This window comes from Rana temporaria, chromosome 4 (assembly GCF_905171775.1).
Source record: "Rana temporaria chromosome 4, aRanTem1.1, whole genome shotgun sequence".
NCBI lineage: Eukaryota > Metazoa > Chordata > Amphibia > Anura > Ranidae > Rana > Rana temporaria.
The window spans coordinates 130,246,086-130,259,264 of NC_053492.1; the positions used below are offsets into that span (position 1 = coordinate 130,246,086).

The following is a 13,179-nucleotide window of genomic DNA, read 5'->3' on the forward strand; positions in this document are numbered from 1 at the left end:
GTGAACATCAAATTGATAACCAGGGATCCTCTTGATGACAGAGATAGTACTGGATGGAGCATCACACAATAGTTTTCCAGTAGCTTCATTTATGCCCCGTGGCACTGCATCCCCCAAAAAATCAACACAAATAAATATATATATATATATATATATATATATATATATATATATATATATATATTAAAAATTATTAAATAATGTGTTAAGTAACCATTGAAAAGGAATTTTGTCCCCATGTAAACAATATCTGCTGAGTTGCATTATATCTTCTTTTTATTTTCTTCTTTGTTGTTGTCCTGTTGAGGCTACAAGAGGGTGCTGTCACTGGTATTGTAAATAGTTCTTTAATGACTGAGGCAACGGTAAAGACTCAATTTGGTGCAAACGCTCTCTGCCAATAGCAAACCGAACCGATCTTCTGCATAAATCCATCAAAGGCAGCGGTTCCGCTGAAAAATAAAGAACATGTCGATTAGTATCACAGGATAACTACTTTCTGTATAGCTCCAAAATCACACTTAATTATAACAAATAAAAAATTATTAAAAGAATAATTCGTTTCCAATGTCCAATTCAGAACTAGGTGGTGCCACACTTCAATACTGAGATTATTAGATTATTGACCCATATTTAATGATGTCATACGAACGCTCTACTAGCGTTCTAAACGAGTTATAATAAAGTATAACTAAAGGCAAAACTTTGTTTAGTTTCCGAGTGGAAAAGGATTAAAACACCTGTTATGTTTATTGCTGTCTGTGCCACTGTTAGGAAGATTCACCCTGTCCTGTTTACCATTATCATTGAAAGTGAAAGAAAATCCCAAATTTTGGGCTGTCCCCAGAAAAGTAATAGATGGAAAATCTTACAATGGGGCACTAGTTCTGGTGAGCTGAGGGTTCTCAAGGGATTCCTATAATTTGCAGGGATTTCCTCTTACTTCCTGTTTGGAAATGGGACAGGAAGTGAAGGGAAATCCCCAAAATGGAACACAGGTGGTGAAAAAAAAATCAGCTTTATCCAAAATGAAAAAAAAAAAGGTTTTGCCTATTGTTCCACTTTAAGGACAAAATTTGATTTCCTGAACAACTTTGGACACTACCAGTAGAATAAAGTATTGGCACTAATTAACATAAAATGTGCACATAACCTCAGGAATAAGAAGCATATTATTTGACCCTACCATTATAAATGATACACATGCACATAGAATTATTGCCATGTCTAAGCATAGCTTCATGGAACCTAGGAGTACCATCAGTGAGATCTGCAGCTCAAAAACCTCAGTTCCTGCTAAATTAACAGGGAGATTATTGCATTAAAGTGACCGCGACTTGGGATCCGATATGTGTCGCCCCAAGTCGCGCGACATGAGAAATTACATTAAAGAGAATGAGAGCTGTCTTGATACACACTACTGAAGTCGCTCCGACTTCAGAAAAGGTTCCTGTACTACTTTAAGGCGACTTCTAGGTGACTAGTACCCATTGATTTCAATGGAAGTTGCCTCCAAAGTCAGATCACCGTCTTAACTGAAGCAACTTTACAGGAAGAGAAAATCGTTTTTTTCAGGCAAACCCCTCCCTCCCACAGAGTCGATTATTGTTTGATTGGCCACTGGCAAAGTTGCCTGTCCCGGAGGGACTTGAAGTTGTCTCGCAAAGTCGTGCCGACTTTCATGTCGCTGTAGTGTGATCTGGCACTTAGGGGGCATGGGCTTTATAGCAACAAATATCCTTTCAATGTACACAGAATTAAGGTAGCTGTACATTTACAGTTGTTTTCTCTTTTCATAATCAAGTAAAATTATTGCATGTGTTATGAATCAGAAAGCAGAGTAACTAGAGTACCAAATATAAGAGTATACCTGCTGTATAGTGCATATTACAATACTCAAAACAAATCTAAACTAAATTAGAATTATACACAGTCTGTCAAAGCAAATGCTATAATCACAAATGCAAAGACCATCACACACATCTCTATACCTATAATAAAAGAAAAATGCCTACAATTAAACACATCAAAGGGAAGCAATGGTGGCATCTGTCCTTTATATTTAGCAGGTTACAATTAAGTTTGTGATCCAGTTTATTACATTATGCATCCATGACTCTCTATTTCAACAATATGCTGGGCTAGGCTGTCTATTAAACAACTGGTGGAAGACTAGCAACTCATTCTTTCTCAGTAAAGGTCTCCCAGCACACATGCATTACCCACACAATATATCGGGTAGCATGCGCAGTAGGGAACCGGGCAGTGAAGCCGCAAGGGGCTGTCCAGCAAAGCTGTATAAATCAAATATCTAATATAAGGTCCGCACTGTGATAAACGTGGCTGCTAGCAGAAAGGTTGATATACAAAAATCATATTGAAGCATAAAGATATGCTTCTTTACACTGGGACTAGACTGGACTGGTGGAGGACTTTTTTGCACTTTATCAACACTTTTGTACATGTAGCAATGGCCCTGACCCCTAGAGGCCTAATGGTGACCTCCAGAGTCAGGGAGAGCTTACATTCTTTTTTGTAGAGTGGGTTACTAGGCATAGTGGGTGTAATGCAAGATGGAATAACTGGGCACCAGTCACTTTTTGAATGCAGATGCAATAGCAACTGGCAGTCTCAGAGACAAAATAGGCAGACTGCTATACAGGTTGAGGGCCTTTAAGCTGGTTGCAGCACTGTATTTGTAGAACTGCTGTCTACTATGGCAACTGAACGTTCTAACTTCAATGCAGATCCACACACTTAACTCACAGTGTCCCCGGTTGCAGATGTTCACTCACATCTCACAGACTCTTACTGTAGACTTTCTCACTGAGCTCCCAGTCTTCTCACCAGACCTTCAGATCCCATCTGCCCGCTGGATCCCCTGAGCCCTTCCACACCTAACCCGCTGTACACTCCAAGCGTCACCCACACTATCCTGCTGGGTCCCTGGCTTGGGTCTCTGCTAGCCCACTAAATCCTCTTCAAGTGTCACCCATGCTCACCTGCTGGGTCCCTGACTTGAATGCTGAAGCTTTCCCAACTTGTTCACCGTCCCCGGCTAGTAAAAAAAGGCTGCTCTGATACTTCTTCAGACTTCACAAACCTGGCCTCTGATAACAGGAGTAGTTGTCCCTTACTGGCAACTGTGTCCCCTTTATCTTTGACCTCTGGTTCGTACTTGCCTCTGGTAACAGGAGTGGTCATCCCATGTGGCAACTGCTTCTCTTTCCCCTCTGACAACACTAGGTTCCTTGTCTGGCTGAACCTCTGCAATGATCAGGCTCCCCTGTGCTGAACCTCTACACACATGGCTAGGCCCCAGGCTTTGGGCCTAACCTTTAGCTGCTGTTTCACATAGTCCCCCAGGCCTCAGCCTGGGGCTAAAAGAACACTGATCAGTGATGACTCATTCCCCTTAAATAGACGACCCCAGCATGCAAAGTAGCTACTCTGGCTGGAAGAGATGTCTATTCATAACCTGAACTTACTGTGGTCTTGTCATTCTAATGCCAAAGGCAGCAGTGACACCTATTGACAGAAGAGAGAAATGCACCGGATTCAGTCTTAGGGTAAAAAGTCAGTGGATACAACTACCAATTAGCCAGGCTAGTTACCACCTAGCATAACTGAATTTGTTAGCAACCCTGCCTAATATCAGGGTTCTACATCCATAAATACTTTATTTTTGTTGTGATATTATACTGCACTTTAGGATTAGTGTATTGATATTTATGTTGATTTTTGCGCTTTATATAGATATGTAACTTATTGTTGCACTTTGTGATTAATTGTTGCACTCGGATTTTGTGGCACTGCATGTGATTATCTTTAAAGCCCTGTACACACGATCGGTTTGTCCGATGAAAACAGACTGTTTTCATCGGACAAACCAATCGTGTGTGGGCCCCATCGGTTTGTTTCCCATCAGTGAAAAAAAATAGAACATGTTTTAAATTTTTCCTATAGATAAAAAAACGATAGAAAAAAATGATCGTCTGTGTGGAAGTCCATCGGTCAAAAATCCATGCATGCTCAGAATCAAGTCGACGCATGCTTGGAAGCATTAAACTTCATTTTTCTCAGCACGTTGTAGTATTTTACATCACCGTGTTTTGGCACGGTCAGATTTTTGACTGATGGTGCGTAGGTAAGACTGATGAAAGTCAGCTTCAACGGATATCCGCCGAAAAAATCCATCGGATTAGATTCCATCAGATATCCGATCGTGTGTACTAGGCTTTGAGCTGTATAAATCTCTGGACTGGATGGACAAATACAAATCATTTGGCAGCTACAATAGCTCTCCTATATGTATTTCATCTGTGAATTTAGCTATATGCCTAAAGTTCAGTGTTATGTTTTATTGATGTGTAATACTACATGAATATCTGCAATGCTAGCAATGATTGTATTGAATACTGAACGTTTATCCTTATTCCTCTCTTCAAGCAAAATATAAATTGAGCTTGTCTGCTATAGCATATCACCCCTGCCTATTTTTATTTTATATATCCTTGCATGTTTAAATGGGAGGCGAGCCAGCACAGCATACCATGTTAAGGTCAAATCTTCAAATCTCATATAACGGTTTGAAAGGCATTGCCAAGCTAGTGTGGCAGAGTGCATTAAGGGATTTGGAATGTGCACCTCTAGGCTGAGCACGCCGCAGACACTGCAGTGCGGTGTGGAATTTCTGCTTTCAACAGGAAACCATAGGTTTCCTCATAGGCTATGAAAATACTAGTCATGAACATTTGTACAGTAACACACTGTGTAGAGTTCAAACATTTTCCAGGGATTGCTGCACCAGCTCGGCTGTGAGAACAACTCCTATGAAAATTCCTGAGAGCTGACTGCCTAACTGTCAGCAATCACCAGCAATCAATGATCGCCATTATTTTCTTTCGCATACTTAAAGGGGAGCTCTGGCCTTACTAAAAGACAGACTACTGTGTTACCAGAAGGAGCTGTTCAAATAATTGAATACAACCAAATCACTCTTTAGGCTACTTGGAGGAAACGCTTATATACTGTTCATAACCTAACAACTTCACATGGGCGTGCCTGTGCCCAGCCTATGCCACGTCATCCTGACAGCACTGATTACTCAGAACATTGGCAGTTTCCATTGTATAATGGAAGACACATTTTTTCCTGCTTCATAAGTCAGTCCACATACAAGAACAAAAACTCAAATGACCCCTCCTTATATTAGGCCTACTGGAAAAAAGATTGGGCAACCATAGCTTTGCTGGTCCATGTTTGGGTATTCTCCTGTGTGGCGGACCTGCTGGAAGAAGAATACAAGTAAAGGGGCACTACACTGAAAATGCAGGCAGATACTGACTGTACCTCACATTGATTTTAACTTGCTGGGAGCCTGCTCTCCTCCAATGATCAGATGGCTAACATGTCCCCCCCCTCAGGCACAGACATCCACTAGGAAGACCAGTGCATTGCTGTTTCTCTTGCCCTAGCTCTCTGACCCCTTGCAGCTGAGATCCGAGGATATGTAATTATTTATAATATTTTGTATATGTACACACACATATTTTGCCTTTCATTTAATCAGAGCTTTTTTTCTCAGAAAATAGGTGCAGGAACTCAACCACGACCTGTTCAGATTTCACAAACAGTAAGAGGGTCATAAAGGGGCATTAAATATCAGAATTGCATTACATACAGTGTGCAGAGTTCAGGGGGTTACAAAGCTGTCACTTGTAAACAAAGAAACCAGACTTCTGTATTTACAAGTGATTGTGGTGAGCAGGCACCAAAGGGTCTGAGCCAAAGGTGGTGGAACTGAGTTCCCCCAAGTTCCCCCTGAAAAAAAGCCCTGCATTTAATTATAATAACTGAATGGATTGTTTTACAAGGGGAGGGTTCACATATACAGTGGAATTTTGGATTACGAGCATAATCTGTTCATAATCCAAAGCATTCGCATATCAAAGCGAGTTTCCCCATAGAAGTCAATGGAAACGAAAATAATTTGTTCTGCATTGACTTCTATGGCATGCGATACTGCATGTGGCCAGAGGTGGGGGGGGGGGGGTGCTGGATTAGCTCTGATGAAGGGTGCTTTGTTTTATCTGCTTTTATATTGAAATAAACTTGTATTTGGACTCTAATATCATGGTGTGGAGCTTCAGCCCTAGACTTGCTCATTTTTGTCCCAGCCCATGGAAACTGTGGAAGCCCTATGTTTTGCAGCAGCTGTTAGCCCATTGTCTATATCATTGTCTATATCGTTTTTTTCCATTCAAGGCAGCCTTTACAATTCTGCACAATCACAAGTTACGGCATTCTAAAATGTAAAAGACTAAACTAATTGTTTTGCACAAAACAGCAGCATCCACATACGTAGGACATCCAACATTAGAGGTGACTAATTTTTACAACGTAAATATACCTTTGCTCTCTGGTACTGACTAGTATTCCTATGGATCTTTTCTCCATCAGTTTCTCACCCTTTCTTAGCTAACGTGACCGCTGTGCTGATGGAGAGGGGCGGTGCCAGCAAGGATGCTGTGCAGATACCCAGCATGCTCCTTATCAATCCATGAAATTATCAGTTGTTAGGACGCTGACTAAAGTCCACTGTCGGCTGATGTCACTCAGCCGATCCATGGCTCTGGAGTGATCTCAACCAGAAGCTGGCTCAGCCTCTCTGAGCCAGCTGCTACCGTTCCCTGCATAGCCCAGTGCTCTAGTGAGCGCTGGATGGGCAGAACAAAGAGCTCACTGAAGACCGAGAACCGACCGATCAGAGGTCTTTGATCACTCAGTTCTTGGTCTTAGATGCAGCGAGGAGAGATGCAACATCAGACTGGTGCTGCATCCACCTATGGGAGTATGAATGATTATTTTTTTTTTTGTTAATTCCCATGCTTCTCTTTTAAGGAACCATTCCTGATCATCTTGTGACCAACAACAAATCACAGAAATGCACACTTCTAATGTTGTGTTAACAGAATTTATTTATAAGGTATTGTCCATTTTTCATGCTATATTTGCATGGAACAGCCATACTGGCCCCAACACGACCCCAGATATAGTCCACATACTACATTCTACCATACTAGCTGAAACTTTAGTCCAGAGGAAATATTTACTAACTAGAGAGCAGACCTCTGTTGAGCTGCACTGGGAGACTTTGATCAATGCAACTAGTACAAAGTCCTTAGATCTTCCTTCATCTGTTTTTCTTCTTTCTTATAGTAGGATTTCTTTCATCTTCACTAAGCATTTATTAAACTGTAAAATGAGTCATTACCATCTGTGCCAGCAGTGATCCTACTAAACACACTTAATTCCACCTTGTTTCTTCAAAGAAGCCCTGTTTAAGACACTACAGGCCTAGCCGCAAGGCAATTTCCTGTTTAACGCTTCTGAACCCCCCCCCCCCCCCTTCCAGCGGCTTCCCAGTTCTAACAGGATTGGCGACTGCTACTGGATTTCCATTGTAGCTCCCTCTGCTGGCCAAATGGGATTCTGTACTTCAAGAATTGCTTTATCAAACCCATTATGGCAGGACTTGGATGCAGAGAACATAAAATACAGCAGAAGGAAGCCTATATGTTGCCTATATGTCATAGTGATGGCACAAGGTCCTAATCATCTGACTTTCTGTATTGTCTAAAACACTGGTTTCCAGCTAGTGATGTCTGCACCACAGGAGGTATTTCTTCTTGATTTAGGGGCATGCTCTTTCCTCTAATGCCACATAGTACGTACACGCGATCGGAAATTCCAACAAGAAAACCGTTGATTTTTTTCCGACTGAATTTTGGCTCAAACTTGTGTTGCATACACACGGTCACACAAAATTCCGACCGTCAAGAACTCGTTGACGTACAACACTAAGAGAAGCCGAGAAAAATTAAGTTCAATGCTTCTGAGCATGCGTCGACTTGATTCCGAGCATGCGTGGTTTTTTGTGCATCGGAATTGCATACAGACGATCGGAATTTCCGACAAGAACTTTTCTTGTCGGAAAAATTGAGAACCAGCTCTCAAATTTTTGTTGTCGGAATTTCCGACAGAAAAAGTCTGATGGAGCCTACTCACGGTCGGAATTTCCGACCAAAAGCTCACATCAAACTTTTCTTGTCGGAAATTCCAACCGTGTGTACGCAGCATTACAAAAGTCTGAAATATTAACAAATGGCACACAATATATATATAGAATAGTATTGATGTCAAACATGCTGATTTACTAAAGGAGGTGAGAGTCTTCACACAATAAATTGTGTGAATTGTCCAATTATGTGAAAAGCTCATTTCTGTTTGCTTATTTCATCTGCACATGATTAGGTATTCAAAGCGAACAGGAATTTGCTTTAAACATGGTTTACACCATTTATTGCGTGAAGATTCTCAAGTCTTTTATGAAATCAGCCCCAGTATACAAAGAGAGCACATACTGAACAGATATAACAAAACCCTTTCAACTGTGTATTTATCAGAACAAAGGGAGGAAAACAAGGCTTTGTTTAGATGTGCAGCTGTCATTGCTGCACCTCTGAAAAGGACTATGCAGTGAATTGTATTTCAGAGGTGTTTGACAGGCAGTGAGGAGGTGATATGTTGCTGCCTCACTGCCTGTATTAACCCTGTAAATACCACTTCACCAATGTGGTTGCGGGGTGTGCCTATTTGCTTGCATGGGCTGCATTCGACAGCGGTACTGCACCCTGAAAGTGGAGACAAGGTGGGGGAGGGGGGCTGGGTTTGGAGGCTGTAATTTTCTCTGTGATGTGTGAAACCCTGTCCCAATATCCATTCCTTGGTCTTCCCACTCTTTGTGAAACTGGCTGCCCGATGGTGGCTATGGATGTAAACAAATCAAATATGGTCCTCACTGGATTCATTTGGAAAATGCGGAGGATATATCAGAGGTGTAATAGACACCTGAAATCTGATAAAGAGGACTTGTCACATAAAATATACTATCACTTAGTGGCTTGTCAGTCTCCTAGTGGCAGTAATAAAGCTAAGTGAATAAAAGAAATCTAATAAAATATAAGAAGTCTTCATTCACATTAGCATTTTTTAAGCTCCTAGAAGCTATTAGCATTTTTTTAGCTCCTAAAAGCTAAATAGTGTTAATATGTGTCCATGCGCACTAGTTTTTGAGCTTCAGCGTCTTGGCGCTTTTCCAGCACAAAAAAATGCTGAATGCTCCTAAACCCTACCTAAGTGCAGTGAGGTTCCCAGTGCATGGGGGTGCCATTAGGTTTTATGGTAGCCCCATGCATCTCCTGAGTGGTAGTGCTTTTTTTCTATGTGGGTGGTTGAGTCTGCGGGGACAGGTGCCCAACCATCCTCACAAGTGTGAACCTAGCCTAAGAAAGTGACTGCTCTGGGCTTTAACAAAATGGCAGCCTCCAGCAAAATCAAACTTGAGCAATGCTGATGCAATTTACAGCACACACTACATTTGGTAGCATGAATATTAATGTGGATTCGATGTTCTTATGCCCAGCTTATGCCGTTTTTTGTGCACATGCGTGGAGTGACATAATTCGCTGCTCCGGCCAATCACAGCGCCGGAGCGGTGATACCCGTAAGTCACTCCGGGACAACATGTCGGTGGCCGGAGGGGGAGACGTGGACCGCTGCGGGGGCTTCGTTCTGAGGTAAGTAATACATAATCAGCTAGTATGCTATGCATGGGTTTGCATAGCATACTAGCAAAGTGTTTGTAAAGATTATTATTACCATTTTTATGTCTATACTTATCTTCTCTGAGCAATATAATTCCTCCCCTTCTCAGGTCCCTCCCGCTGATACTTCCTCTTTAAAGTGTTTGTAAAGATTATTATTACCATTTTTTTTTTTTTATAACAAACATGTCTATACTTATCTTCTCTGAGCAATATAATTCCTCCCCTTCTCAGGTCCCTCCCGCTGATGCTCTTGGCTCCTCCTCTCTCGCTGGTTCCCCTCAATAGGAAGCCGATTCCCATGAGGGCACTCATGCGGGCTCGCTCTTGAAACCCACTGCTGTCTCCATTGACACAGACAGTAAGACTCAGCCCCATCACTGGAGTTGATTGACAGGAGCAAGAGCCAATGGCACTGCTATTGACCTGTCCAGGGAGGAGGGACATATGACAAAGCCAGGAGAACTGCAGCTCTCATGCACAGTGCTAAATCTTGATGGGGCTCAGGTAAGTATAAAAGAGGGGGGGGGGATATTTTTACCTTCAAGTGTTACTAAACCCACAACAGTAAAATCAGTGTGTATATGCATTAAAGCATGCTTGTTATACTCACTGTGGAACCTAAAGGGTTAATCCTCTGCATTGTGTAAAAAGGCTTTTTAATCCTGAGAGAGTTTTTTTTCTTCCTTGGGAGAATGCATGCGATCAGCACATGGTCAATCAGCACTGTCCAGACAGAGGGTCATTGGTCCTGCAGCCTCATAGGACAATCAGGGGAGAATGAAAACTCCTCCTTCAAGCTTTTAACCAGACACTGATAGAAGTCACAAGACTGCTCTAACTGATGATGAGAAAAGTGGTTTCTTTCTAGCAGTTTATATTTACTAAATCTATTGCATTTCCAAGTTCTGTGTACGAGACCAGATATAGTGAATTCAGGGTCCTGGGTTTAGTAACACTTTCATGCATACAATCAGGGCCGGATTAACAATGGGGCTGATGGAGCTGCAGCTCCAGGCCCCTTTCTCAAGATAGGCCCATTTGCCCAAAAAAAAAAAAAAAAAAAAAAAAAATTTTTTTTTTAAGAATTTTTTTTTTCTAAGATCGAATTTGGGGGGTTGTAGCTCGATGACCAGAGGTCACAGAATCCCCACATTTGGGGGTAGGCATGGGAAGACCTACCCCACAACTGGTGAAAATATGGGACAGCTATCATTTATGGTTCCGGAGATACGGGCCTGCTTGCACAGCCTGTCAGAAGCTACATTCAGAGCGGCCAATATAAATACAAGCTGACACACTGCTGCAGACTGATAGGATCACAGGGCTTATAATAATTATTTGTATATTACTCATGGTAATTAACCCCTTGCCACCCAGGCCAATTTTGACACTTCTCTACTACATGTAAAAATCATCATTTGTTTTTTGCTAAAAAATTACTCTATGGTGGTCTTTGCACTTTTTATGTTGCAGGGTATAGAGCTGCATGATTCTGGCTAAAATAAGAATTGCAATTTTTTTGCTTAGAAGATAGATCACGATTCTCTCACGATTGTTGCGGCGTAACATCATCTTTCACATTAAAACAAAAAAAAATAAAAAAATGGGCTAACTTCACTGTTTTGTTTTTATGGTTTTTATTATTCATTGAAGTGGGAAAATGCAGTGTGACATAACATATTGCAGCAATAGCCATTGTATTCCCTAGAGTCTCTGCTAAAATATATATAATGTTTGGCAGTTCCAAGTAATTTTCTAGCAAATAATATTGCTTTCTAACTTAAGAAACAAGTGTTGGACTTTAAGTGGTTAAATTTAGTTACAATGTTAGTTACAATGTTTCATTTTGTTTACAAACTTCGCAGACTGCCCAGATTTTTTCTTTACACACAGAAGTGTATCCCTTTGATCTAAGAAGGAAGCGTCATGTAACAATGTTTCCTGTTAAAAACTTGGCAGACTGCCCACATATTTTCTTTTGACAGCTGAAAGTCTCTCCACTTGTTATATGAAAGAATCAGCAAACTCTGCATTGAAGATCGTCAGGGGGGTTGAATCGAGATCACAATTTTTTTAACGATTAATTGTGCAGCTCTAGCACGGAAAAAAATGTTTCATTCATTAAAAAAACTGTTAGTTAAGTTAGCACAATTTTTTTTGGTATCCTAAGCGATGCTTTAAATTTTTTTAGGTTACATGTTTAGAGTTACAGAGGAGGTCTAGTACTAGAATTATTGTTCTCGCTCTAACGATCGTGGCGTATGTAACCTGTGTGTATCTGGCTCTGATACTACCAGTGCCTACCCAGCCACTGACTAGTATCTCTCCCCAGCCTGTCCCCACACACCCTCTCACCTGCTGACCTGTGGATGGGGGAATCACTTCTGCAGTGTTATTGTGTTCTGCCAGTGCGTACAATGATCAGTGTTGCTAACTTTAGCTGGCAGCACTGATTGTTTTAAGAAAAAAAAAACAGGCTGGTTGTACTCAAGTTGATTAATAGATTGACTTGTGTAAAACCAGCTAGCCCATACATAGATTGACTATGGCTGGTCTCTGCATAATTGGCGTAATTTCAATCCATGTATGACCCGCTTAACCACTACTCAGTCCCTAAATATCCTTCCACTCCTGTACATAGTGCTCACTGTCATACTCTCCACACTCCTCTCCTGTACATAGTGCCCACTGTCATACTCTCCACACTTCTCTCCTATACATAGTACCCACTGTCATACCCTACACACTCCTCTCCTGTACATAGTGCCCACTGTCATACCCTCCACACTCCTCTCCTATACATAGCGCCCACTGTCATACCCTTCACACTCCTCTCCTGTACATAGTGCCTGCTGTCATACACTTCTCTCCTGTACTTAGTGCCCACTGTCGCACCCTCCACACTCCTCTCCTGTACATACTGCTCACTGTCATACCCTCCACACTCCTCTCCTATACATAGTGCCCACTGTCATACCCTCCACACTCCTCTCCTATACATAGTGTTCACTGTCATACCCTCCACACTCCTCTCCTATACATAGAGCCCACTATCATACCGTCTACATTCCTCTCCTGTACATACTGCCCACTGTCATACCCTCCACACTCCTCTCCTGTACATACTGCCCCATCATACCCTCCACACTTCTCTCTGGTACGTACTACCCTCTGTCATACCCCCTCACTCTTCCTGTACATACTGCCCATTGTCATACCCTTCACACTCCTCTCCTGTACATAGTGCTTTTTTCCGTACCCTTTGTACTCCTCTCCTGTACATAGTGCCCACTGTTATACCCTCCACATTCCTCTCCCTCACCTGCACATACTTCCCACTTATATACCGTCCATACTCCTCCCCTATGTCGCTTACCCACAAAAACAGTTCTTTAAAATTATACTGAATATCCTCAATGTTACCAGCTCTAGAATGGACACACTTTTGTTAGTTCAACTAAAGGAAATACCAGTTCTCATATTTGTTCTGCCCCATTATTAGTACTCA

General features: G+C 41.7%; 1 protein-coding gene across 2 annotated transcripts in view; it reads right to left on the minus strand.

Annotated features, from left to right (window-relative positions):
- Nucleotides 1–207: 207 nt before the first annotated feature.
- SPSB4 (splA/ryanodine receptor domain and SOCS box containing 4) overlaps nucleotides 208–13,179 on the minus strand; it is a 217,599-nt gene continuing 204,627 nt past the window's right edge. For both annotated transcript variants that reach the window (XM_040349058.1, XM_040349059.1), the window contains exon 3: nucleotides 208–452. In XM_040349058.1, the coding sequence (XP_040204992.1) occupies nucleotides 325–452 (128 nt within the window). In that variant the 3' untranslated portion in view covers nucleotides 208–324. The remainder of the gene's footprint in view (nucleotides 453–13,179) is intronic.